The 27,349-nt window shown below is 37.8% G+C and overlaps 1 protein-coding gene across 2 annotated transcripts in view; it reads left to right on the top strand.

Annotated features, from left to right (window-relative positions):
• Nucleotides 1–26,020, top strand: part of LOC103029690 (WD repeat containing planar cell polarity effector) — a 122,013-nt gene extending 95,993 nt beyond the window's left edge. For both annotated transcript variants that reach the window (XM_022672773.2, XM_022672774.2), the window contains 8 exons: nt 4,906–5,094; nt 5,360–5,483; nt 6,305–6,368; nt 11,293–11,398; nt 14,637–14,772; nt 19,188–19,279; nt 23,987–24,015; nt 25,713–26,020. In XM_022672773.2, coding sequence (XP_022528494.2) covers nt 4,906–5,094; nt 5,360–5,483; nt 6,305–6,368; nt 11,293–11,398; nt 14,637–14,772; nt 19,188–19,279; nt 23,987–24,015; nt 25,713–25,763 — 791 coding nt within the window. In that variant the 3' untranslated portion in view covers nt 25,764–26,020. The remainder of the gene's footprint in view (nt 1–4,905; nt 5,095–5,359; nt 5,484–6,304; nt 6,369–11,292; nt 11,399–14,636; nt 14,773–19,187; nt 19,280–23,986; nt 24,016–25,712) is intronic.
• The last annotated feature ends 1,329 nt before the right edge of the window (nt 26,021–27,349 follow it).

Genomic DNA, 27,349 nt, shown 5'->3' with positions numbered 1-27,349 from the left:
AGAGCTCAGAAATCAATACGTAGAATAACCCTGTTTTTTAATCTCAGTTTTCATGCATCTTGGCATGTTCTCCTCCACCAGTCTTACACACTGCTTTTGGATAACTTAATGCCACCCGTGGTTGTGATTATCTATCTTCCTCTTGATTATATTCCAGAGGTTTTCAATTTGGTAAAATCAAAGAAACTCATCATTTTTTAAATTGTCTCTTATTTTTTATTGTCCCTGTATGTTTGCCTGTTTATCTGTTTGTGTTTTGTTGTTTTTTCTCCACTTGCACTTTCTTCTCTACATAAAAGTGTGTTGTGTCTGTGTGTGTCTGTGCACATGTGAGAGCAGTGTGTGTGTGTGTGTGTGTTCATTCCATTAATCCCCTTTTTTGTATACACTATTTTTCATGTTTTGAATGTGTGTGAGTCAGAACATTAGAATGTGTGTGTGTGTGTGTGTTTTAGATTGTGTGTAAAAGAAGCCACGCTCAGTGGGGGTCCCGGCCTGCTCCTCTCTAATTTCTTGCCCGGCGTCTCTATTAGCCACATTAGCGGCTCCTTGGGGCCTTGCAGGGGGGCGGCCTGCTAATTGCCTGCTTGTAACTTTAATTGGGCTCTCCATCCTGTCAATTACACAATAACACACAAAAACATCACCCTGTTACGCTTGTGACGACCCTCTCATGGAGGAAGGTTAAAGCGCAACAGCTAGCATCACCTAGCTACGTTACCTGTCTCTCTGCAAACTAACCTGCTGACTGTGTCTCTGCTGAACTAGCTAAGCACAGGTTTCTTAACACGAGGAAGTATTGGGACACCTGCTCATTCATTGCTTCTGTGAATATTAAGGGTATTAACGAGGTTGATCCTGCTCTTGTAGAAAACCTAACTTTTACCTGTGTTTCTATGTTTTTACGTAACAATGTTCCCATACCTGTGTTCAAATATCTGTGTTCACCCATATGTGTACGTGTACCCGTGTGCCTATGTTCACATACCGCTGTTCATGTACCTGTGTTCAGATACCACTGTTCACACACCTGTGTTCACATATCTGTGTTAATGTACCCGTGCACATATATCTAGATATCTGTGTTCATGTATCGATGTTCACGTATGTGTTCATGTAACTGTGTACATGTACTTGTATAGCGGTGTTCACATATTTCTGTTAACGCACCTGTGTTCACGTAGCTGTGTTCACATATCTGTGTTCATGTGCCTGTGCATCTGTGTTCACATCCAGATGTTCACGTACCTGTGTTCACATATCTGAGTTAATGTACCCATGTATATGTACCTACATATCTTTGTTCATGCATCGATGTTCACATATCTGTGTTGATGTATCTGTGTACATATACTCATGTATCAGTGTTCACATAGTGCTATTCACGTACCTGTGTTCACATATCTGTGTTGATGTACATGTACATATGTATGTGTACCTGTGTATCTGTGTTCACATACTGTTGTTCACGTACCTGTGTTTACATATCTGCGTTCGCGTTTCTATTTTCCTGTACCTGTGTGCATGTACCCATGTACCTTGTGTTCGCATATCGCTGTTCACGTAGCTGTACCTGTATACCTGTGTTCACAGACCGATGCTCACATACCAGTGTTCATATCTGTGTACATGTACCTGTGTATCTGTGTCACATACAGCTGTTTGCATACCTGTATTTACATATCTGTGTACATGTTCCTATGTATCTGTGTTCACATACAGATGTTCACATACCTGTGTTTGTGTTCCTGTGTGATACCCCTCACGTCAGAGACAGACCTGTGTGTTTATTAAATATGGTATTAGGGGAGTATTATGGGATTGTGTGGGTCTGTTTATTTGTTTGTGATTGTGTACAAGGCTCCATGAAATCACAAATTCAGGAAATCTTTGTTGAGGCGGTTTTATTCATAAAGAACTTACTCCTGGCCTTTCTGTGTGTGTGTGTGTGTGTGTGTATGTGTGTGTGTGTGTCCAGGTCCCTTGTTGAGAAGTAGGCAAGGTTAAGTGTAGCTGCGATTGACTGTGGGTCAGGAGGATTAAACAGACATTGCATTATTAACACACAGCTTTGTCGGTGTGTGTGTGGGTGGGTGTGTGTGTGTGGCTGGCCTCAGGTGATCAACACTTATTATGATCACACACGCCAAACCCTTAACAGAGGGAGAGAGGCGCGTGTGTGTGTTGGTAGAGTGTTTTTTTTCTATAGTCTATAATAATGTTGATTTTCATCTGGACCAATGGCTGTATGAGCATGAAAAACCACAGGTCTAGCGCCTCTGCTGGCTGGTTGCAGTATAACATGTAACTCTGCCTATCTGATGTATTGTAGTTGCTAGGTGGTTGCTGTGATGTTGCAAAGCAGTTGCTATGGTATCACATATGATTGCTGTATGGTTGTTTCATCCATAGGTGCAAATGCTTTTCTAAGCAGTTGCTGTAGAATTCCAGGTGGTTGCTTTGTAGTTGCTAGGTGGTTGCTGTGGTATTGCTAAGCAGTTAATATAATAGGTTGCTCCATGAATGCAAATGCTTTTCTAAGCAGTCGCTGTAGAAATTCAGGTAGTTGCTTTGCAGTTGCTGGGTGGTTGCTGTGGTGTTGCTAAGCAGTTGCTATGGTGTACCATATGATTGCTGTATGGTTGCTTAGTGGAATTGTAGAATTCTAGGTGGTTGCTTTGTAGTTGCTAGGTGGTTGCTGTGGTATTGCTAAGCAGTTGCTTTGGTGTACCATATGATTGTTGTATAGTTGCTCAGTGGAATTGTAAAATTTTAGGTGGTTGCTTTGCAGTTGCTAGGTGGTTGCTGTGGTGTTGCTAAGCAGTTGCTATGGTATCACATATGATTGCTGTAAGGTTGTTTCATCCATAGATGCAAATGCTTTTCTAAGCAGTCGCTGTAGAATTTCCAGGTGGTTGCTTTGCAGTTGCTAGGTGGTTGCTGTGGTGTTGCTAAGCAGTTGCTATGGTATCACATATGATTGCTGTAAGGTTGTTTCATCAATAGATGCAAATGCTTTTCTAAGCAGTCGCTGTAGAATTTCCAGGTGGTTGCTTTGCAGTTGCTAGGTGGTTGCTGTGGTGTTGCTAAGCAGTTGCTATGGTATCACATATGATTGCTGTAAGGTTGTTTCATCAATAGATGCAAATGCTTTTCTAAGCAGTCGCTGTAGAATTTCCAGGTGGTTGCTTTGCAGTTGCTAGGTGGTTGCTGTGGTGTTGCTTAGCAGTTGCTATGGTATCACATATGACTGCTGTATGGTTCCTCTGTGGAATTGTAGAATTACAAGTGGTTGCTATGCGTTTACAAGGGGTTGCTGTAGTGTTGCTATAGCAGATGCTGTGCTGAAAGCAAAGCTGTTGTTTTTAACACCTGATGGTCGTATTTAAGGTTGCTCTTTCATCAAGTGTGTCAGTACTCCTGTTGATTTGTGTGTGTGTGTGTGTGTGTGTGTGTTTAAATCCATCTCTCTCTGAAGCATCTCTGTGAGATGTGTGAGGTGTAGGATTGATCTGGATGTCAATGCCAATCTAACGGCGCTGTCTCCATAGATCTTCTGCCACTTACTTAACGGCATGGATGAGGATTTAGAACACACACACACACACACACACTCACACACACACTTACCTGCCAGCCTGCTTTTACATTCAGCAGCTGTAAGAGGCTGAGAGTTAAGAGTAGGATAATGAACATTTCTGAAAATGATCTACTACACTCTCCTGCATGCAGGTGATTCCTGGCTATAATTTAATCAGAATACTTGAACAGGGGTCTTTGACTGATAATGGAGATGTTCTAGGTCTACACAGAACAATTTTTAAAAGGTTTTGTAAGGTACAAGGCATTTTCCACCAATTTTTAGAACCATGCCTAGTCAAAAATTAAACAATTAAGCATTCATTTGTTTCTGTAAGTTGTTATTGTTTCCAAAGTTACTAGTGCATGTCAAAACAATTAGAATATCATTTAAAATCACATGATTTCAGAGTAAACTATTTTGAAAGTTTGTTTATTTTATTGTTATTTATTATTGCTTACAGCCAATAAAAACCCAAAAATCAGTGACTCCGAAAATTTCAATATTATACAAACCAATTGGTACTTTTGGCAGTGTGGCCAGTCTGCCAAGTCCTGCTGAAAAATGAAATCCACATCTCTATAAAAGTTGTCAGCATGAAGCATGAAATGCTGTAGAATATTCTGGAATATTCTATTTTTTTGGAATGCAACAGTATATACTGATCAATTACCAATTACCCTGAGAATCTTTCTTTTTAACCCATAAGAGCCCAGAACAACTTCTATTTTAACTTTGTATTCTAAAAATGGTGTCAAAACTCAATGGAATGTAAAACATTTAATTAAATAATTTGAATCGTTAAGTGTTTGGAACAGAGCTTTCGAAGGAAATAATACACTTTTAAAATAAGCTAGTTTAGTTTTAACCTCCAGCATCGACCCTAAAACACTCACATATTTTGTATAAATAACAGGAATGTGGGAGAATAGGGAGTAGTGGACTACTAGTGGAGTCTACATAGCACTAACTTAAACCCTAGGCTAATTATTATTAATACAGAAATTGTTGTGAATGGTGAAGTTCCACAGGGTTCAGTTGTAGGGTCTATTAAACTGTAAAGATCTGAAGTGTAAGGTTACATACTTCTACCAGGTGAAACGCCGAAAACTAACAAATCTGATTTATATGTAACAAATCTAAATTAATATTTGTGTACATGGGTTGAATTTTCTGAGTACTACTGTACCACAGGTTGAGAGCCGCTGCTGTACAGTAAGATGTGTGAATGTGTCTTACCTGCAGTGTGTGTCTTCTACAGGTGTGTGTGTTTGTGCTGATCTGGTGAGTTTTTCCTTCTGTGTGTTTGTGTGTTCAATCTGTAGGTGTGCTGAATGGGGGTCAGCTGTGGCCAGGCGAGGTCCTGCAGCATCGCCTGTGCTGTGAGGAGGTGGATGCTGCCCTGGGCATTCTGGGTAATATGGACTGGTGCATGATGGGAGCGGATTGTTACCGGGCGCTGATCTCGGTGGCAGATCATCTGCTGAGGAAAGCGCTGGACGAACGGACAGAAGGTGAGGAACTGTGGCTGCGGCTGATACTTGTGATACTGTGTTGTTTAGTCACTAGCAGCATGTTGAGCTTTTAAATTAAGGTTAAAAGTATCTCTTATTACAGTTATAACTAAAATAGTTCAAACTGTAGAAACTTCTTCACATTGTTTTGAACTGTAACATGTCATTTTAGTGTGGTAACAACTGGAAAAAATGGAATTGTGTTCCTTTGAAGCTTTTGTAATTGTGTGTGTGTGTGTGTGTGTGTGTGTGTGTGTGTGTGTAGGTCAGTTAGAAGCTGCTCTGGGAATGTTTTATTCTCCGTCCAGATCTTTAACAGACACGGTCATACTGGAGTATCGAGACCCTCTCAGCCGCTATGCTCGGAGGTTCTTCCATCACCTGCTCAGGTACACACACACACACGCACATATATACATCTATACACTGACATGCCAAAAATCAGGGGACCACCTGTTTAAGTTGTGAGGTGTTATCTTGTTTAAGGTTAGACAGCATTCTTTAGCTTCCATTGCAAAACTCAAATTATGATGGTGACTCCTGTCCCATGACATGTTATATACAGCTCTGCAAAAACATTAAGAGTTCACTTCAGTTTCTGAATCAGTTTCCCTGTTTTTGCTATTTATAGGTATATATTTAAGTAAAATGAACATTGTTGTTTATTCTATAAACTACGGACAACATCCAAACTCCCAAATTCCAAAACAATATTATCATTTAGAGCATTTATTTGCGGAAAAGAGATATGGTTGAAATAATAAAAAAAGATGCAGAGCTTTCAGACCTCAAATAATGCAAAGAAAACAAGTTCATATTCATAAAGTTTTAAGAGATCAGAAATCAATATTTGTTGGGATAACCCTGTTTTTTAATCACAGTTTTCATGCATCTTGGCATGTTCTCCTCCACCAGTCTTACACACTGCTTTTGGATAACTTTGTCACTCCTGGTGCAAAAATTCAAGCAGTTCAGCTTGGTTCAATGGCTTGGGTTCATCCATCTTCCTCTTGATTATATTCCAGAGGTTTTAAATTTGGTAAAATCAAAGAAACTCATAATGTTTAACTGTATGTTATATGTCAGTTTTTGTACTTTATGTTACTGTGTTTTATAATTTTTGTCTTAAAGTACTATCTACACAATTCAGCTGAAACTGTTGTCAGAAATCATTAAGCGTTTTTTTTTTGTTTGTTTTTTTTTCCTCTAGACACCAGCGGTTCGAGAAGGCCTTCCTGCTGGCTCTGGATATTGGAGCTCGAGACTTGTTTATGGTGAGAAATTCATAGCATCCAATCTTCAATAATTATTTTTTAATGTAACCAAAATGTTTATTTGCTATTTAAAACAACCAGTGAACCTGCATGTGTCCTACATGTGAGTTTAACTAGTATATATTGTAAGTGATGGTGAATGTACTGAAAATAATGAATTTTTTGGGGGACTGTTTTGCGGCAAATAGCACCCCTACTTATTGCGTGTAAATCCCTCCTCCTTGAGTGGATTTTAGAGCCAGAATCTTCATCTTCTGAAACTCAACGTATTCATAATCTTAGGGTGTAAGAAGGAGCTTTTCTGTGAGGAGCATTTAGAACCTCCACTGTTACCACACTATTCTGACTGGGTAAGATTATATAAGCTGCACCGTTTCACACCAAACCCACCAAACCCCGCTCTCTGAATGAGCCTGTTTACACCTGAACTGTTTAATTATTCAGTCCATTCTAAAAAATCACTTCCCCTTTAAACAGTTAGCTCTGGGTGGGAGTGGTGTGAGCCGGGCCGGTTCAGTCGAAGTGTGAAATGTCTCTTGGCCCGTAACGAGGCCAAGCTCCCGAGAGCAACAGTTACTGCTGGCCTGAATAGGGGGTGTGAGCGGGGGTCTTTCACGGCCCTCGTGGCCGATAGTCTTTTATTTTTCTTCCTTTTTACTCCGTGTCTGTGCTGTAAATGTGTGTGTGCGTACGCTTGTGACCCCCTTTTTTGGGTCCCTACACTCCACACTCGAGTGACACCTTCCTCTATTAGTGTTCACATTCTCTCTCTCTCTTCCGTCATCCTTTCACGGAGGTCTCTCTCCTACCAGTTCATTCATCGCTAAGTGCTGCTGCCGAGAGTTCTGATTGAAAAGGTGGAGCTGAACCTGTGGAGCCTGAAGAGAGAAAGAGAGAGAGAGAGAGAGAGAGAGAGAGGAAAGGAAGGGAGAGAAGCAGAGGGACTAGCAAAAGGTACCCCAAACCTGTCATTGTTAGGGCGTGCAAGGAGACGTTAGACTATAAAAAAAAACAAGAGAGAGAGACAAAAGAAAAAAAGGGAGAGTGAGGTTATGCTGTGGAAAAAACAAAGAGAGAGAGACAGAAAGAGAGAGAGACAGAGACATAGGGAGAAAGAGGGAGAGAGGTCTAGCTAAAAGGTACCCTGAACCTGTCATTGTTAGGGCGTGTGAGGAAAGGTTAGGCTATAGAAAACACAAAGAGAGAGAGAGGCTTTGTGCCAGCAGTGCCATTTCACCCTATAGCTGTGCTGCACACTAATTAGCCACAGAAGTTAAATTAACCTCCCTGCAGGAGAGAGAGAGAGGGAGAGAGAGAGGGAGAGAGAGAGGGAGGGGCCGAGCGAACGAGTGGGGGTCCTTGTTCTATCTGATCTCGGCCCCTCTCTGGCCTGGGGGTCCGCTGAAACAAAAGTTTGAGAGGGCCCCAAGCGACCCAGGGTGAGAGGACAGTTGGAAATCCTTTGTCTGGAGAAGGAGGAAAAGAGGCGCAGACAAGTTTCTCTCTCTCTCTTTCTGTCTCTCTCTCTTTCCGTCTCTCTCGCTCTCTCTCCTTCTGTTTCTTAAGGGGCCGGACCCCTTCGTCCTATACAGTGGGGGGCCGAGGTGGAACGGAAGGAGGCGGGGACGCTGCATGCGTTTTTTTAAAGCTCGTTTTTTGATGAATTGCACAGTAGCAGGTGGATGGTAGGTGTTTCCTATCTAAGTGGTAGCACCAAAAAAAGTGTTTCTTATAAACTGGCCAATGGGTAGAAACACAAGGGTGTAAGTGGCCAGTAAGTGAAAGCACATGGTAAATGTTTCCAATAAAGTGGCCAGTCACTGAAAGCACACAGTAAGTGTTTGCAGAAAATCAGTGTTTCTGGTAAACTGGCCAGGTAAAGAAAACAAAAGGCAGATGTGATGGCCACTGAGGGCAAGCACAAAATAAGTGGCCAGTGAGTGGAAGGGCAAGGTCGATGTTTCCGATAAAGTGGCCAGTAGGTAAAATTATAAGGTAGGATGTTTCTAATAAAGTGGCCAATAAGTGGAACCACAAGGTAGATGTTTCTGGGTGAGGTGTTTCCAGTAAAGTGGCCAATGGATTCAAGCACAAGGTAGTTGTTTTCAATAAAGTGGCCAGTTAGTGGAAGCATAAGCTAAGTGTTTCCGATAAAGTGGCTACTGAGTAAAAGCATGAGGTAGGTGTTTCCAATAAAGTGGCCAGTTAGTGGAAGCACAAAGTAGATGTTTCTGATAAAGTGGCCAGTCAGTGGAAGCACAAGGTAGGGTGTTTCCAGTAAAGTGGCCAGTGAGTAAAAACATAAGGTAGGATGTTTCTGATAAAATGGCCAATACGTGGAAGCACGAGGTAGCTGTTTCTGATAAAGTGGCCAGTTAGTGAAAGCACAAGGTGGGGTGTTTCCAGTAAAGTGTCCAATGGATTCAAGCACAAGGTAGTTGTTTCCAGTAAAGTGTGTGTGTGTGTGTGAGTGTGTGTGTGTGTGTGTGTGTGTGTGTGTGAGAGAGAGAGAGAGAGCTCAGATCAGTGTTCTGTGTTGGTTATTCTATTATGAAGGCTCATTAAAGTCATTAGAGTGTTAAATTCTCAACATACATCTGATAAAGGACTTACACAAATACTCACCTACTTACCTGGATTACAGGTGTGCTGCTGGGGTTTGTGTGTGAATGAGAAAGAGATTTTGTGCATGTGTGTGTGTGTGTGTGTGTGTGTGTGTGTATGTGTGCAGGGGTGTGGGTGTCACAGCAGTCCAGCTCATGGCTAAAAGGCTGTGGATGGGCCTGTTTTAGGCTGTAAAGCTGTTAAATAAATAAGATTAGTGCTCTCTCTGTCTCTCTCTCTCTGTCTCTCTCTGTTTGAACTGCTCACAGTACAGTCTGTAATATCTGATGGTTTATGCACAGAATTATTGTTATCCCCTCTAAGTCGACTAGATTCTCTCTCTCTCTTGCACATGATGTGTTAGCTTACAGAGAAGGGGGTGGTGTTATTCACTGCGCAACACCAGCCGCCTTATTATGCAACGCCCATTTTTAAAGAGTTTGTTTCTTCCACATTTGTGTTAGAATATGCAGTCAGTTCATGGTTTCTGGTTGTATCAGATTTAGCTAGCTAGCTAACGCAGCATTCCAACAGTCTATTTAACCTTATTTACAGCTATTTACAGTATAGCTAACCAGCTTTCACACACAATACACAAAAAAATAAGAGTGTTGAGGAGCTAAATTTAATACACCATCCAAATGTCCATACATTTACTCCTAGCAAACTGTGAAAGGAAACTGGGTTATGTAGCTCTGGTGAAGAGAACAGGTCGGTGCTGTGAGTCTTCTGGAGAAGACTTGCTAGCTTTAAAGCTAATCTACCAGTGCAGGGCACATTGTGAGTGTAGCTGGTAAACTTCACAGCATGGCCACTTTATCGGAGCTTCTGAACCAAGAACCCGGTTCTCTGGCTCAGGATATTCTGGTGGTGTTTCATCCTCTATAAAATGAGCAGACATGAAAAGAGCAGACATACAGCATATTCATTTGGTTAAATTGAGTCAGTAATTTAGCTTCTTCAACCACTGACACATCTCCTCTTCAGTGGAAGGTGGTGAAAGAGAGTTAAATGGAACTCTTCAACATCTCTGTATTTTTGTGTTGTGTTCAAAACTGTGCTGTTCAAGCTCATTTGTAAAGTTTGTAAAATGATGTGTCTGGTTATAATGTTATGGGCCCTATCGTACACCCTGCTCAAGTCGCGTCGCGGTGCTCGTTGCTATCTTACACCACGTCAGCAGTGTATTTTCATGCCTTGCCCCTACGCCATTAAAATAGCATCAGAGTTTAGGAATAATGGTGGTCTGGAAGTGAGGTGTGGTCAGGTAAATATCTGGCGTGTTTCTATCTTGGCAGCAGGAACAACTGGAGCGCCATTGACTAATTAAAACCCTGACAACAGTCAACATAACAGACACAAATAAATGGGATGCAGCACGCAAATCCAGCTTTTACGTCAACAAAAAACAGAATAAAGAATAAAATAACATTGCTGTTCCCATAATTGAACTGCTGGTTTACCTTTAGGTCAGTATCCTCTGATGAGACGTGCGCACCTGGCTCTTAAAGGGAATGGCAACTGCCATTGGTTTATTTCCCGTTACGTCCAAAACGCAAGACATGTTTTTTGCATCCTCGTGATACTAAAAGACACACCAATACATCCTAAATCCTGCTAAAGCTACAGATTGCTAAAATAGGGCCCTATGTCTGGTTGGTCTTTTCTTTCTTGAGTGATGAGTGATGGTGAATGGTGAGCTCTGTGGTGTTGGTTCCTCTGTTTCAGAGAAGAACTGCTGTTAGGAATGTAAACGCGTGACATTTAGAGGAACGTTAGGAGGCTAAAAGGGGGTTGGAGTTATGATCAGATAGAGATGCTATATTCCATTCTGTAAGATGAGAGGGTTGGAAAATGGCATTTTGCAAGTGTGTCAGCATGTGTGTGTGTGTGTCTATATACGTGTGTGTATGAGTCGAAGCCCACCTAGCTCGTAATGAGAACGGCTAAACTCTCATTTCAACATGAAGAGCGTTCCTCTCTCTTTCTAAAAGGTGACACGTCTCCCCCTTCGCTTCAGAAACCAGGCAGATAAGATCCAGACGGAGTTTTACATCAGAGAAAGTGAGAACGAGAGAGAGAGGGGGGGGTAAAAGAGAGAGGGGGGGGGGTGAGGGGTAAAAAGAACAAACGGGGCTGATTTTTTTTTTTCTTTTTTGAAAGTTTGATACTCATTTCATCCAGGCGTCTTTTTCTTTCTCATGTCGACTTCAAACAGGTCACTTTATCGTTTTTCTCCCTCTACACCTAAAAGACAAGAAACGCTCGGCCATTGTCCGGCGAGCAGAGATTCATTTCAGATTTCGCTCTTCCTTCAAAGGACCTGCATTACGTGGCCCGGGACAGCGGAGAGGTGGTGCTGGCCAGCGTAGCCAAGAAGAAGGCCCAGGAGCTGGACATGGAGGAGAACACAACATCTGACCCAGGTAAAGCAGAGTTCAAAGAATACAACTACAAAAAAAATCTAATGTACATAAATCTACAAATACAAACACAAACCCTATCAGAACCACGACAAGTACTATTATACTCTGTAAAGTGTAATACAAGCCTGAGTACAAGATAAGTACAAGTACTCTTAATCCCTTAACAAGTCCAGATATACTCTATTATGTCTATTAAGACAAGTCAGACTACAAATACTATTGATTCCGAACCAAAGACACAGTATTAATAGGTATAGATCCTTTTGAGACCTAGACAACACCAGGTATACTCTATTAAATCTAAGACAATCTAAGTACAAATACCATCAAGTTCAAGACAAGTACATGTACCATGCGCCTCTTAATCCAGTGCGTCTTGTGTATGAATTTATAATACCAGTCAGGTTGTAAAGAGCAGTAAAACCACTCCACTGAAGTGCGGCGTTATACAGGAGTTTCAGTTTATTTCTCCAGCAGTTTAGTTCTTCGCTAACCATGCTTGCTATTTTACCTGTTAAGATGTGAGTATTATCAGCCTGTAGTCTGCTCCTAACCCCGGCTAGTACTGCTGGAGCGGTTAGCCGCTAATGCTAATGCTCCAGCATTAGTGCTGGAAAAATTCAGGAATCTAAGCTTACTGTAAATAAACTAAAGCACTTTACTCACCCAAATAAATGGTTTCCAGAGAGAAATCTGTGTAGATTTTCACCCAGCACTCGTTTGACTTTAAAAGAAATTCTTTTTTTATTACAATTTTGTTTACTCAGCTTTACTTAACTTAGTTAGCTAACCCCCACCACCCAGCAGCGAGACCTGCTGATTTAGAAGTTCCTTATAATGTCTCTTAAAATGCGCCTTATAATCCAGTTCACCTTACGTATTAAAATAGACCAATAGATGCTGATTGATAGTGCGCTTTAAAATATGGTATGCCTTATAGTGCAAGAAATACAGTACTAATATTACATTAGATATGTTGTTGAGACCAAGACAAATGACACAAACCAGTACTCTCAAAAACATGTAGAAAACATTTTTAACACCAACATCAATAAAACAAATATTGTAACCAAAACAGATTGGAGTAGAAATACTGTGAAGTTCAAGGTCAAGTTCCAGAACAAATCCTATTGAACTAGTACGAATATACAGAACTGACTGATTAGAACCCTGACAACAGTCACCCGTCAGACACCGATATAAATATGTGCATGCTTGGTGCACATATACCTCCGCCCATTACACACACAGACTCACAAGGACGCACCACTGTGCACAAACCCAACTTTTTGCTCAACAATAAACAGAATACTAAATAAATTAACATTGCTGTTCCCGTAAATGAGCTGCTTGCATATCTTCACACCATGAATGAGCAGGTCAGTTTCTTTGTGCTAAAAAAGCACAGAAGCAGTGCGCCATTAAAATAGCAATCCACCAAAATCAGAGCGCACCTGACTCTTAAAGGAAATAACAAGCGACACACCGATAAATAATTAAGAGATTTAGTACATGTATTTTTTGCGTTTTGTGCCTCGCAAGGAGTACCTTTCCCTTTTCCTGTCATTATGAAACCAAAGTCCATGGACCCCAGACCATGTATACTCTGTGAGGGTGTGAGGTGTTTGTGAGGTGTGTGGGAAGAACTGACGGATGCCTCAGCTGAAGCTGTAGAAGAGAGAGAGGATAAAAAAGGGGTGAGGGGGCTCTATATTAGCAGAGGTGGTAAAAAAAAAATTGTACTGATGAGACTAGGGAGGTGTTTAACTTCTCACACGGAGGTCACTACCTCAGGGTGTTAGTGTGTGTGTGTGTGTGTGTGTGTTTTCCCCCACGCCCCCCCACGCACACCCTTATAAGCCTCTTAATTATGTCCTTGATGATTTCCTTGCTCCCTTTCCTCCCCGGAGCAGGCCCAAGGTGCTTCACAGCATCATCAGAGAGAGAGCGAGAAAGAGTGAGAGAGAGAGAGAGAGAGAGAGAGAGCAAGAGAGAGAGAGAGTTTGGCAGTGTTTACAGGTGTTAATAGTTAAGGTGCTGCAGGTGTATTTCATGGATAGGTCTATTTCTCTCTCTTCTCTCTCTCTCTCTTTCTTTCTCTCTTTCTCTATCTTTGGAAAGATTCTATGGAAACAGGTTCTGTTGGGCAGTATATTAGATTTTCCTTATATCTAAATAACAGTCCAAATCAAACAATCAAAGAAACGGTTGATTTGAAACTGTTGATTTTAATCACAATGTTTTAAATTGGTTTGAAACATAGACTTAATTGCAAGGCAACCTTTTAAAATACATATTATTTATGTTGCTCTTTTACACCCTCGTGAAATAATTAAACAAATTACAGTAATAATGGTACGAAAAAATTGGACAAATATGATCAAATATAAAGTATACTGTGGTTCAGAATAGTGTGGTTACATCTTACTAATAGGTAGCTAAATACACATGCATTACATGTTACTCTTGTCTTACTTTTTCTTTACTGTATTGCACACTGCACTTTATTGATCTATTTATTTTTATTTAAAAATGTTTAAAACTGCACACAGTACTTTACTGCCATGTTAAGTTATTACTAAACTGCTTGAATCTTTGCACCAGGAGTGGCATAAAGTTGGTGGAGAACCTGCCAAGATGCATAAAAACTGTGGTTAAAAACAGGGTTATTCCACCAAATATTGATTTCTGATATGAACTTGTCTTCTTTGCATTATTTGAGGTTGGAAAGCTCTGTATTTTTTTTTTTTGTTATTTCAGCCATTTCACATTTTCTGCAAATAAATGCTCTAAATAACAATATTTTATTTCAGAAACTGAAATTTTTTTTGCAGAGCTGTATGTTTATAGTCTATACTTTGTCGTATAGTTCTTCTACTCTTTCTACTTATTTTTCTAATAGCTTGTTTGTTAATCGAGGTTAGTAAAGTAAAAATTTCATTGTATAACGTAACTGCTTGTTTACTGTTCACATGACAATGAATATCTTGAATTGTCATGGTTCTATGTAGAAGATCAAATGTATACAATTATTTGTATATATATATATATATAAGACAAAATCAGAATTACTGCGGGTGGTCTTCAGTAACAAGTCCTGTTTTTGTCTTAATGGAGACAACCAGCGAATCAGAATCCTTGTTACGTTAATGAGGTTTTGCAAGTGTGTACATTAATGTATATATACACACTTCTGTTTGTCTAAATCTATGTATACGTGTGTTTGTTCTCATTTCAGATGATTCCAAATCGAGGGGACGTACCACTGACACCCCCACACCCAAAGAATGGCCCTCAAACACACACCGCAAGCCACCATTACCCAGTGCTGAGGGAGTCAGTTCCAGTCAAATCTCCAAGACCACAGTATCAAGGTGTGTGTGTGTGTGTGTGTGTGTGTGTGTGTGTGTGTGTGTGTGTGTGTGTGTGTGTGTCATAGTCCATAACACATACCGTACATACATGTGGGATATTTAGATTCACATACTACATATGAGTTATAATACTATTACATTCAGTCATTAGATAAAGTTTATTTTAAATACTATATATATAAGAAATTTGTATTGCATTCTCGTAATACACATAGATACTCACATACAGTGGTAAAAAAGTTTTTGCCCCCTATAGATTTTTTGTTTTTTTGTCATACATACATTTTTCAGACTATCAAAAAAAACTTTAATATCAGAAAAAGATAACCTAAGTAAACACATAAAGCAGTTTTTTATTTGTTATTTTATGTGTTACAAGAACACCCCCCCATGAATTAACTTGGAATACTACTAACCACAACCAGGCCTGATAACTGCCAGACATGTAGAATCAAGAAATCACTTAAATATAAATTCATGTCTTACAACATGAAGCAGATAAAACATTTTAAGTAACAAATGGAGAAAACATGGAACACTGGTGAACCTTCCCAGGAGTGCCTGCGAAATTACTACAAAAGGGCATGGACAACTCATCCAGGAGGTCCCAAAAGAACACAGAACAACACCTAAAGAACTACAGGTCTCACTTGCCTCAGTTAAGGTCAGTGTTAATGATTTATTAATAGTAATTCCAAGGCAAAAAAAAAAAAAACGCCACTGACCAAAAAGAACACAAAGGTTCGTCTTACATTTGCCAACAAACGTCTTGATAATTCCCAGGACTGACACGTGTGAAAGAAGAATGTTTTCAAAGGTGTGTAAAACAAACACATAATTTCAGAAAAAGAACATCATACTGAAAGTCAAACATGGTGCTGCTTTTGTGATGGTCTGGGACTGCTTTGCTGTTTTAGGGATTAGACAATTTGCTGTAATAGGTGGAAACATGAATTCTGCTCTCTACTCGAAAATCCTGAAGAGGAATGTCCGTCCATCAGTTTGTGACCTCAAGCTCAGGTGTACTTGGGTTCTGCAGCAGGACAATGACCCGAAGTACACCGGCACTTACATAACTGAATGGGAAATAAACAATACTGAATGAAGGTTTTGGAGTAGCCTAATTAAAGTCTGATTGAGAAGCTGTGGCATGATCTTAAACAGGACATTAATGCTGGATTGCTGCTCCAGTGCAGCTGAAGTAAAACAATTCTGGAAAAAAAATTATTTCACAGAGATGTGAAAGACTCATTGCTAGTTATCACCAACTATTGATTGCAGTTGTTGTCGCCAAATTTAGAGGGTAAATACTTTTTCGTATAGGGAATGGTCGGTTTTAATAGATTTTTTTCTCTTAATAAATGCAATTATAATGTATTTGTCTGGTAATATAATCTAATCTGAAAAATCTAAGAATGATAAAAAAGCAAAAATAAAAGTGTAAAAGGAGTGCTCACACAGCTATGCTAATGTACATTTGAGCGAGATATTTCCTCTTTGTGTCGTGTGTGTGTGTATGTGTGTGTATGTGTGCGTGTGTGTGTATGTATTTGTGTGATTATTTCATGCTTCCAAGCTGATTATATACTCTCTCTCTCCATTTATTTTTTTACTTTTTTATCTCTATTTCACTCTCTTTCGTTCTCTCTGTCACTCTTTTCCTTCCTTTTTCTGTAAATCTCCTGTCCCCGATTGGTGGGTTGGTAGTGTCCATCCCACAGTGGACGACTCTTCTGCTTTAAGCTGCTTTTAAAGTGTCCAGTAAGAGGGTTATTTAGGCTCGTGTGGCCGGCCAAATAAAATGTTATTTTATTCAGAGTGGTGTAATCTGCTCTCTGATGGAGCAGCATTGTTTCTCATACAGAGCTCAGAGAGACGCCGGAGCAGCTTTATTACTGAGGCCTGCTGGCAGAGAGAGAGAGAGAGAGAGAGAGAGAGAGAGAGAGGGATGAGGGATGAGGAAGAAGGGAAAAACAACAAAGAGGAAGTGTAGAGTGTGAAAGAGAGACTGAGTGTGGGTCACGTTTGCACATACTGTAATTTTAACACACTCCTGCTGTGATAATGTCTGAGCTGTTTGGACAGTCCATCAGTTTGTGTACTTTATGGTTTGTGTAGAACAGGGGTGTCCAAACTTTTTTTGTTGGGGGCCAGAAGGAGAAATATATTTGAAGTCACGGGCCACAGACTCTGTAATAAAACAAATAATGAAATATACCACTTTAAATAATACTTTTTTTCCTGATTACTTTCATTTACACACCATTTTACTTGACTTACTATCTTTATCTTTGACAGTGTTGTGTAAACTAAGATTTTTCAAATTGATGTTTAATTTCATGATGTCTCTTAATATTAAACTCCTTAATTATGGCAACTTTTAGACTCTCCGTTTTTCTGCGCTAGAAATGCGCACTCTCTCCTCTTTTAGACTCTTTGGCCCGTTTCTGACACCCGAGTTCAATCTTTGAATCTCACATTATAAAAACCTGCTTAACAGCAGGCCAACTTTCATTCTATTTCTAAAATACCTCACGGGCCGCTCCAAAAAAGGAAACGGGCCGCAAATGGCCCGCGGGCCGTAGTTTGGACACCCCTGGTGTAGAACCAGATCCTTCATGTTGCTGGTATCAGCCTTCTTCTACCCACTGCTTCCAACAGCATGCTATGACTATGTCTGCACGATATGTAGGGCATGCAATACATCAATAAAAGGTTATAATAAATTAGAATTAGTTGCTAGTTTTTATCAGTTTTTATTATTTTTAATGCTTAGTTTTAATTTAGTTTTCATTCGTTTTAGTATTCGTTTTCGTTTTTTTTTTCATGCTTTGGGTTATTTGTGAGGTGCAGGATTCAAAAAGGATAAAAAAAAAAAACAAGCAAAATTAGTTAATCAGTTACTGTTGAAAAACCAAACGTCCACAAAAACTGTAACAGTCCACGGGTAAATAGCAGATAGACCAGAACACAGATTAACATGACATATTAAACCAATCCACGAGACACACATCACAGCATGGAGCTCAACCTGAGAAACACATAAACAAACTCAGAAACACAATAAACTCTAAATGTTCCACAAAATTTCACCAAAATTACCAACTAAAAAACTAAATGAAGAAATGACCTGAAAAGCACCAAATCAGTGCAGCAGAACTGAGTATACTGTACCTCACTTATTCATATAACATCAGAAAGTGAAAAGTGTGTGTGTGCATATCATAAGCACATTTTCTGAAAACCACAAGACCTAAAATATGGAGGGAGTTACTCAAATTCACTCACCAATCACTGTCCAGACACACACACACACACACACTTATGCTTTGAAATGCTTTGCACACACCAGCAGGCTTTTGTCCATTTAGCAATGACAATTTATGTGTGTGTCTGTATGTGTGTTTATGGTGAGCACCACATACACACACACACACACACCATTACAGATACACCACAGTGCATGGAGAAAGATGCTGTTTTTGCATTCTCTTCTGTGTGTGTGTGTGTGTGTTAATGTATTTGATGTGTGTGTGTGTGTTTCACAGGGAAAGGAGTTTTCTGGCTTTAGTGTGGAAGTGTTTCTTCACTCTTTCATGAATCCATTTCAAGTTTTACTCATCAGAAGGGAACTGAGCGTGTGTGTGTGTGTGTGCGTGTGTGTGTGTGTGTGTTATGTTAACAGTTCTACATTAGGAATGCTTTCAGATTGTGTATTCTGAAGCTTCTCCTGCTGCTCTGGTGTTGAGTTGAGCTTAGTGTGTGGAGGAGCAGGCGGATGAGTAACAGACAGTTCTCCTCCGTTCATTTATATTTTAACTGCCTGAAACCGGACGCTGTCTTCACAGTCTCGCTGCTGCTCAGTCTCTGCTCAGAGTTACAGAAATGTGCGTTTATCCTGAAAAGCTCAGTATATTGGGCTAACCAGTGAGCTCCAGTGTGGCCATGTCGACTGTTCACTTCATCATCAAACCACTGTCCACATCAGACCAGAACTGTACCATAAACTATATTTGAACTCCCGAAGACCAGAAATGAATGTGACAAAGATGCTGGCAGAGATCGAGCACCAATACTAGTCCAGCCTGTATAACGACAACATTGATACCACAGCAACACCTTAGCAATCACCTAGCAACACATTGACAACAATAAAAGTTAATAAAAGTTAGCTATTAGCAATCAGTAACATCAGTAGAAAATCAACTTAAATGTGAACTAATCAGTCATAGTTAACATTACTGAACATTACTATCTTATTAGATATTCTTAGGAGCCTCGATTCAGATCTTTATATACCACAAACTGGACCTTGAATCTAAAGTGTTGTGTCTATTGCCTTTGTGTTTAATTTCCTTCAGGATAAATAAAGTATCTATCTATCTTATTGTAATCTCGTTTCTCTCTGTCTTTAGAACTGGTTCTAGAGTGAAAGTGGACAGAGAGATGGATGAGTGTCTTGCTGAGACCATGTCAAAACAAGCCAACCTGCCTTGGAACCAAATAGGTACGTGTATGTATATGTACATTTTATATTTTATTTTGTTTCCATATACAATATAAAAAACTATAAGGAAACAAAATATTTCAGAAAATTGTCCAAACAAAGTGACATACAGTTCATACAGGGTGTTGCAACATTTCATGTTTTCTCCATTTCACACACACACACACACACACTTCTAATCTGTATATGACGTCAGAAAAATCAGTAACTCTTATAAATCTAAAACTGTATTTTACAGACTATAAGGTGCACTATTAATAAACATCTATTTTCTGTGCGCACCAGATTATAAATAAGGAACAAGGGTGTCGCCATGTTACCCTTCTAATTCAGCAGGTCTCGCTTCTAGGGACACCTAAGTAAACAAAACTGTAATTCTTAGAAAAATCCTTCATTTCTTTTAAAGTCAAATGAGTGCTGAATTTTATTATACACAGATTTATCTCCTGAAAACGATTTATTTGGGTGAGTAAAGTGCTTCGGTTTATTTACATTAAGCTTAGATTTACTGTATTTTTAATAGTGCCTTTAACAGCATAGATAGCCACAGTTAGCAGCAACGCTAATCCCAGTTAGTAGCATTTAGCACTAGTTAATGCTGCCTGATAGTGCTACCTACACTGAGGAACCTTGAGTGTTCAAATAACACAGGGCGCTATCAGCTAGCAGTTCGTCCAACATAGCTTGTTTTAATAAGGTAAATACGCAGACTACAGTTGCTGTTAATGCAGCTCCAGCCTTAGTGCTAAAGAAACTCCACTGAAACTCCTGTATAATGCTGTACTTCAGCTAAGTGGTTTTGCTGCTCCTTACAACCTGACTGGTAAAATTAAGTGAAAGAAAAAAGCGGTAACTATTATTCAGCACCTCCAGGAACTCCTTCAAGACACTGAGAAAACTATTCCAGGTGACTCTGCCTCATGAAGACACTGAGATTAAAATACCGAGAGTGTGCAGATCTGTCCTCAAAGATAAATGTGCTCCTTATTATAAAACATTTTTTTAATGTCTTCAATATTAAATTTACAATGAAAAAAAGAATAATAAAAAAGAAAACACACTAAATGAGAAGAGGTATGTCCGAACTTTTGACCGCTACTTTATAGTATATACTGTATGTATTATACATATGGTACATATATAATTATGCATTAAGATGCCATCAACCTGTCGTCAAGTACCAGCAAGTAATGTATGAACTCGTTCCTGTGGGAAAGTAAAATATCTGTTCATAGTTTGAGTATAATGTTCTTTAGATGTTAAATTGGCTGTTTAAATTTGTGGATTTGGAGACCTCTCTGGTGAGAATGTGTAACTGCACTGAGCATGTAGAAAAGAGAAAAGTACTTTTAAAACAGGCATTAAATAATCAGATCAATGCAATTTAGAATTTAACCTATAAGAGCCCAGACTCATGTTTGAATATTGAATTTCAAAATCGAATCAGATAAATTCAGTGAGCAGCTCATGGAACATGACTGTAAATATTTTAAAGTTAAGATTCTGATATAACACAAATGACACAACAATAATTTCTAACTATTATTAACATTTTGCGTTAGGAATCAGGTCAGAACTATTTATATGGAACCTAAAACATTTAATTAAAGCATTTGAATAATTAAATGGTTGGAACATTAAAAGGAGCTAGTTTAGATTCATCTCCAGCGCTGACCCTAAAGCACTCCTATATTCTGTAAATAAGATCAGATGAACAAACACAGATTTACTCACTGTCCTGTATCCTTGTGATGCTCTCAGGATGTTCAGTGTGTGTCCCTTAGGAACTTTATGAGTTAAAATGACGGAGAAATTGCTGTAAGGAACTTTAAACAGCTTTTACACAGCACCTTTTTGGGGCTTTTTGGGGGTTAATACAATTTAAATGTAGATGCATACTGATGACAGAAATAGTTATTGAGATTGAGGTTAATAAAAATAAATTGCTGTGTGATTTTTAGTATTAGTTAGTATTGCTTTGTTCTGTACAAAAATAGTAATAGAACTATAGATTACCAAACTATAAACCCCACCCCTAAACCCATACGCCCCTCCCAAACTATTTCATTTTTTAAATTAGAGGGTTTAAATCAGGGGTTCAGTTATCCTTTTTTCTGATATTTATCCCCTTTTCTCCCCAATTTACAAGGCCAATTACACAACCTGCTCAGTAGGACTCCCCCTATCACTAGTAATGCCCCAACACAAGAATGGTGAAGACTAGCACATGCCTCCTCCGATACATATGTAGTCAGCCACCGCCTCTTTTTGAACTGCTGCACTTGGAGGAAAGTGATACATCTGATACATCAGCTCACAGATGCCTTGTGCTAATCGACATCACCCTTATATATATATATATATATATGGGGAGTGAGCGCCATCTACCCACCCACAGGATTCGAACCAGCGATCTCTCAATCATAGTGGTTTAGATACCGTTTAACAGCTTAGTTTAAGGGACGGGAAAGAAAGGTGGCATCTGGTCTGATGGTATCAGTATTAGCCGATACTGACAGTTGCAGTTTTGGTATCAATATCGGACGTGAATAAGTGTTTTTGTGTATTGTGCCTCCCCTGGTACTCTGAGGTGCAGCTACAGTGGTTTGAGTGGTCAGCAGTAATCTGCAGTACACATGATGCGCTTTAGTGCCCTCCTGATATACCGTCCACACTTCCATTACAGCAGATAATTACTGCACTGAGTACCGCAGAACGTCCTGAATACCAATCCCGCTCTTGTGTTTTTTCACCCCCCTCCCTTTTAACATTTGTTCGAGTCGGCTGCCTTTCCTCAAGTTCAATTGTGCTTAACTAGTCATCCTAAAACATGAATGTTTTACTCCTTTCAAGTCCTCATAATAATTAAACTTTTTTTCCTTGTTCAAATACATATTTATTGGACTGTACTGACTGCAGGCTATTACAGACATTTGCATCAGCGTTCTAATACGCGCATAATCTTGAATGTTAATGACAGCGGCAATCATAATTTAGCATGAAGAAGCTACAGCGAAGGCTAAAACCCCACTGCCGCCTCCCGGAGAGATGAAAAGTGTGTGTAGTCTCACACACACACAAAAAAGCACATATGATGTATTATGCAGAGCTTTCAGACCCTCAAATAATGCAAAGAAAAGAAGTTAATATTCATAAAGTTTTAAGAGTTCAGAAATCAATATTTGGTGGAATAACCCTGGTTTTTAATCACAGTTTTTTTGCATCTTGGCATGTTCTTCTCCACCAGTCTTTCACACTGCTTTTGGATAACTTTGTCACTCCTGGTGCAAATATTCAAGCAGTTCAGCTTGGTTTGATGGCTTGTGATCATCCATCATCCTCTTTATTATATACCAGAGTTTTTCAATTTGGTAAAATCAAAGAATTTTTTTAAGCTGTATGTGTACCACATCTCCAAATATTCAACTACTTAAAGTTGCTTTCATTCTAGACATACAGATGTACAAATTAACAGGAAACTAACACTTATTTTCGATAGAGAAAATAAAAAATAAATAGTTTATGTGGTTAACAGTGGTGCTGTTTTATAAGTATGATTTGCGTCAGCAATTTTTCTGCTACTTTTTTAAATACAAGAAAACGCATTCATCAAATGACTGTTTGAGGTAAATGATCATACACCTCAGAGTAATGTTAATCAAAAATCTATTATAAATTCTTCTCTGGACAGTGGAGACAGTTACACCAAAAAAAGAAGGATAGACACTTTTTATCAATATAATTTATTAACTTCAAAGGAATCAATGAACAAAAAGATGTCCCAACCATTGTGTTCATGTAGTGTATCTATTGCTTGTTGACATTTTAATGTGTTTTTTTTTATTTCAAGTCAAGAGGCTTTTATTGTCATTACATCTGAGTACAGGTACACAGTGTGATGAAATTACGTTCCTCCGGAACCATGGTGCAACATGGAACAACAAGCAATAGACAACATAAAGGAGTAACGACAGTGCAACATAAAATTATAAAATTATAACACTAAATAACAATAAATACAATAAATACAAAAGACGAGACAATTTAAAAGGCAACACTTTACATAAGAGTACATTATTTAACAATACTCAATACGTCTCAACTAATTATTAATTAACACTAATTAATACAATATTAGATAATCAGTGCATTATTATTTACAGCATTCTTAATCATTAAAATTGAGCAATGTTTAATAATGTCTTAACTAGTGTCTATTAATAATTAGGTGAGATATTATTTCATTATTTCACAGTGTTTATTACTGTTGTAAGAGCTGTTAATTGTGACCCTTTTGTAAAGTTTTAACAATAAAGAAGCAAATCAGATTTATAATAGAGGTCGATGGGCCGTTGCTGAATTTTATTAATTATGTTTTCTTTCTAATTTCAAAAGCAATTTATCTTTGTTTTATTATTTACATTATTATTAAGCATTGAAATGTAATTATATACACTATATGGACAAAAGTATTGAAACTCCTGCTTATTCAGCAGCTGCTTATTGTGATCTCTGGCGAGTGTTTGGAAAGTTGAAGTTGTTTGAGTTTATGGAAGCTGAGTGGATGATTCTGTGTGATCTGACGGGAGGAGATGAGGCAGTAAACTGCTGGAATAATCACTTTTCCCTCTTCCTGCTCTGTGTGTAACTCTTCAGCCTGGCGTGAACACAGTGTGTGCTGACTGATGTGTGTTTTCTCTTCTCTAGATGTCACTCTCGTCAGCTCTGAAGATCAGGTAGTGTTTTTATTTCCTTCACAAACGTCTCTCTCTCTCTCTCTCTCTCTCTCACTCTCTCTCTTCCTCTCTCTCAGTCTCTCTATCTTTTTCTTTCTCTCTCACTCGGCAGCAGGGTTGGGTTTATCTAAATCCTGAACACGTTGTTTTATTATCTGACTGACTACAGTTTATACAGCAGTGGTTTAACATCTACTGCTTTAATAGCGTTAATGCTAACCCGCCCTGTCCCAATAATTATGGTATTAACTTGTATAACAATATTGGGACATGACCTAAGCTGTGTAAAGTATTCTCATTAATTAATCTGTAGGTAAAAGTATAGATACTAGGGTTTAAAATACTTCTGTAGAAGTTAAAGTATGAACTCAAGCTTTATACTCTTTAAGTACTGTAAATTGCTGGTTTCAAAACTACTTAAAGTATAAAAGTAAAAGTAATGTAAGGAGAAACAATGAAGCCAATAAGGATAAAAGCTTAAGCCACGCCACAGAGTCCTATAGTGCACAACCCCCTTTCCAAAACACATGTTACTAAAAGCCATAATGACTATAATGTTATATTAAAATTACATTACATTACATTACATTACATTACATTTGGCAGAAGCTTTTGTCCAAAGCGACTTACAATAGTCAAGTACAATGTAAAATAAGTTTAAAGGTAAAAACAACTTTGGATAGGGATAAAAGGAGGTCAAAGGGGAATAATAGGATAGAGGAGTGAAGGAGGGGAAGTGTTATTGTTAAAAACATTGGGATGAACTAGGCTCCCTCTTTCAGCTGCATATATGCCTATTAAAAACATAAATATAAAAAAAGTAAAGAAGTTATTTTTAAAATGTGATAAATAGAAAATACAGATAATTGTGTAAAAATGTATGTAATGCATTGTATGTAATTAGAGTATAGATAACCAACAACCTCTAAACAAAACCTAAAAAAAAGAGCAGTTGACAATATTTCATTAGCATTATGGGCCAATACGTGGCAAGTGATTTTATTTTACTTATGTTTTACGTATTTAGGTTTATTTAGATATTTAAAATAGTTACATTTTTTAAATATCTGATTTGTTAAATGACCGAAGTTAATTTGTATTTACATTGTAATGAATGTTTATGCTATTATATTCTGTCATTATGTTTATGGAAGTGGCATAAAATGGTCTGAAAATTAAAATACTATACTTTTTTAATTTATCCTGTTATTTCTTGGACCGTATATATCATCAGAAAATAGTTTATAATTTTAATTATTAATGAAACTTATTTTCATATGGTTATCATGAGAGGCCTACTTGAGAAGAAAACAAGAAAACATTTATATTTATAAACAATGTATTTTTTTATTATTAAAAATGTCACAGATCATAATTACAGAACAACTTATTGTGACATTATTAAACATTACTAAATAGTTAAGTAACACTTATCTCTTCATCCTCCTCATGAAGATTCTTGGTAAAGTCTGTAGGTATTTAGTTATGCTTGTATGTAGAACTGTATTATATATATATATATATATATATATATATATATATATATATATATATAAATATAATGTATTATTTAGCACTTTATGTATACATAGCTCCATAAAAGCTTCATAAAAACTTTTGTGCTGCTTTAAATAGAACCTTGTTAAATGGTGTTAAATCTGATCCAGGCTGAATTTTGATCTGCTCTTTTTTTGCAGGTTTCTGAAAACACAGGAAAACTCAAGCTGATTCATCTCGGCCTGGTCTGAACATTTAACACCGAATTCAGCTGCTGCCATAATCAAACCTCCTATCTCCTAACCGGAGAGTTTCCAGAAGAGGAAAGGAAAATAACCTACACTTTAATGGAAATGTTATTATTTTACACATTTCGTATATTTTTTATTGTAATGTTTTATAGACTGTTTGATGAGATCTGAGTTATCAGATAAAAGATCAGACATTAATAAAAAGTGGAGTTCTAAGGTGAGAGATGAGAGCAGTGAAATACAGTGAGTATAATTCAGGACTGTCCTGCTGTCGGTTTCTCTCTTTACTTTATTAATCCTGCTCTCAGGAGATGATCCTCAACGATAAATCAGCCAAACTATAAACCTTAACTGTTTGTTTAACTTTGTATAAACAGATTTGTATAAAAAGATGTCAGTTTGTCTTATATTTTGTTTAATTGCCTAAATATATAATAAACAGATTGTGCTCTGCTAATTGTCTACACACAAATACACTCACTCTCAATCAGAGCTGAGAAAATTACATGTTTTTACACTGAACCTATATTCAATAAATACTGATATTTACTGGAAATAATGTTCAATTTCAGCTGAATTTCAGAGTGCTGACAGTAGTATTATATAAACTGTTATATTAACAGTTAATGTTAAAATTGGCAGTAGATATGTAAAACAGTACTAGATTTATATATTACATATAAAGTTCTGGAAAAAAATAAGAGACCGTATATAGGTATATGTTTGAGTAAAATTAACATTGTTGTTTTATTCTATACTACCAACAACATTTCTTCTAAATTTCAAATAAAAATATTGTCATTTAGAGCATTTATTTGTAGAAATGAGAAATGGCTGAAATAACAAAAAAGTAGAGAGCTTTCAGACCTCAAATAATGCAAAGAAAACAGATTCATATTCATAAAGTTTTAAGAGATCCGAAATCAATATTTGGTGGAATAACCCTGGTTTTTAATCACAGTTTTCATGCATCTTGGCATTTTCTCCTCCACCAGTCTTACACACTGCTTTTGGATAAATTTGCCACTCCTGGTGCAAAAATTCAAGCAGTTCAGTTTGGTTTGATGGCTTGTGATCATGCATCTTCCTACTGATAATATTCCAGAGGTTTTAAATTTGGTAAAATCAAAGAAACTCATAATTTTTAAGTAGTCTCTTATTTTTTCAAATATGTATGTTATAATATAGTAGCTATTATTATTATATATAAATTATCAAATTAACTAGTTCATATGTAACATATTATTATGTTTACATTAAATGTTTGACTTAAAAATCATGTGTTAAGTGTTGTATAACTGTTATATAACAGCTGTTTGTTCGTTTTTACAGTGCAGTAACCTGATTAAATATATTGTCAGATGTCTGATTTACGGTGCTGGTTATATTTAATTTGAATAGTAAATACTGTAGACTGTAGAATACTGTTTTTGTATTACAGTTACTGATTGTTGGTGTTTTATAGCAAATAACTTATCAGTCAGTATAACAATATTGATTGTTGATGATTACATAAAACAATAAGAACAATGAGATTATATAATGTAATGTGTTTACAGTGTTTTTGTTTTTACAGATATATTTAC

Source organism: Astyanax mexicanus, chromosome 14 (genome assembly GCF_023375975.1).
Source record: "Astyanax mexicanus isolate ESR-SI-001 chromosome 14, AstMex3_surface, whole genome shotgun sequence".
In the NCBI taxonomy this organism is placed as follows: Eukaryota; Metazoa; Chordata; class Actinopteri; order Characiformes; family Acestrorhamphidae; genus Astyanax; species Astyanax mexicanus.
Note: the sequence above shows the minus strand (reverse complement) of the source record. Positions and strands in the feature narration are given on the sequence as shown.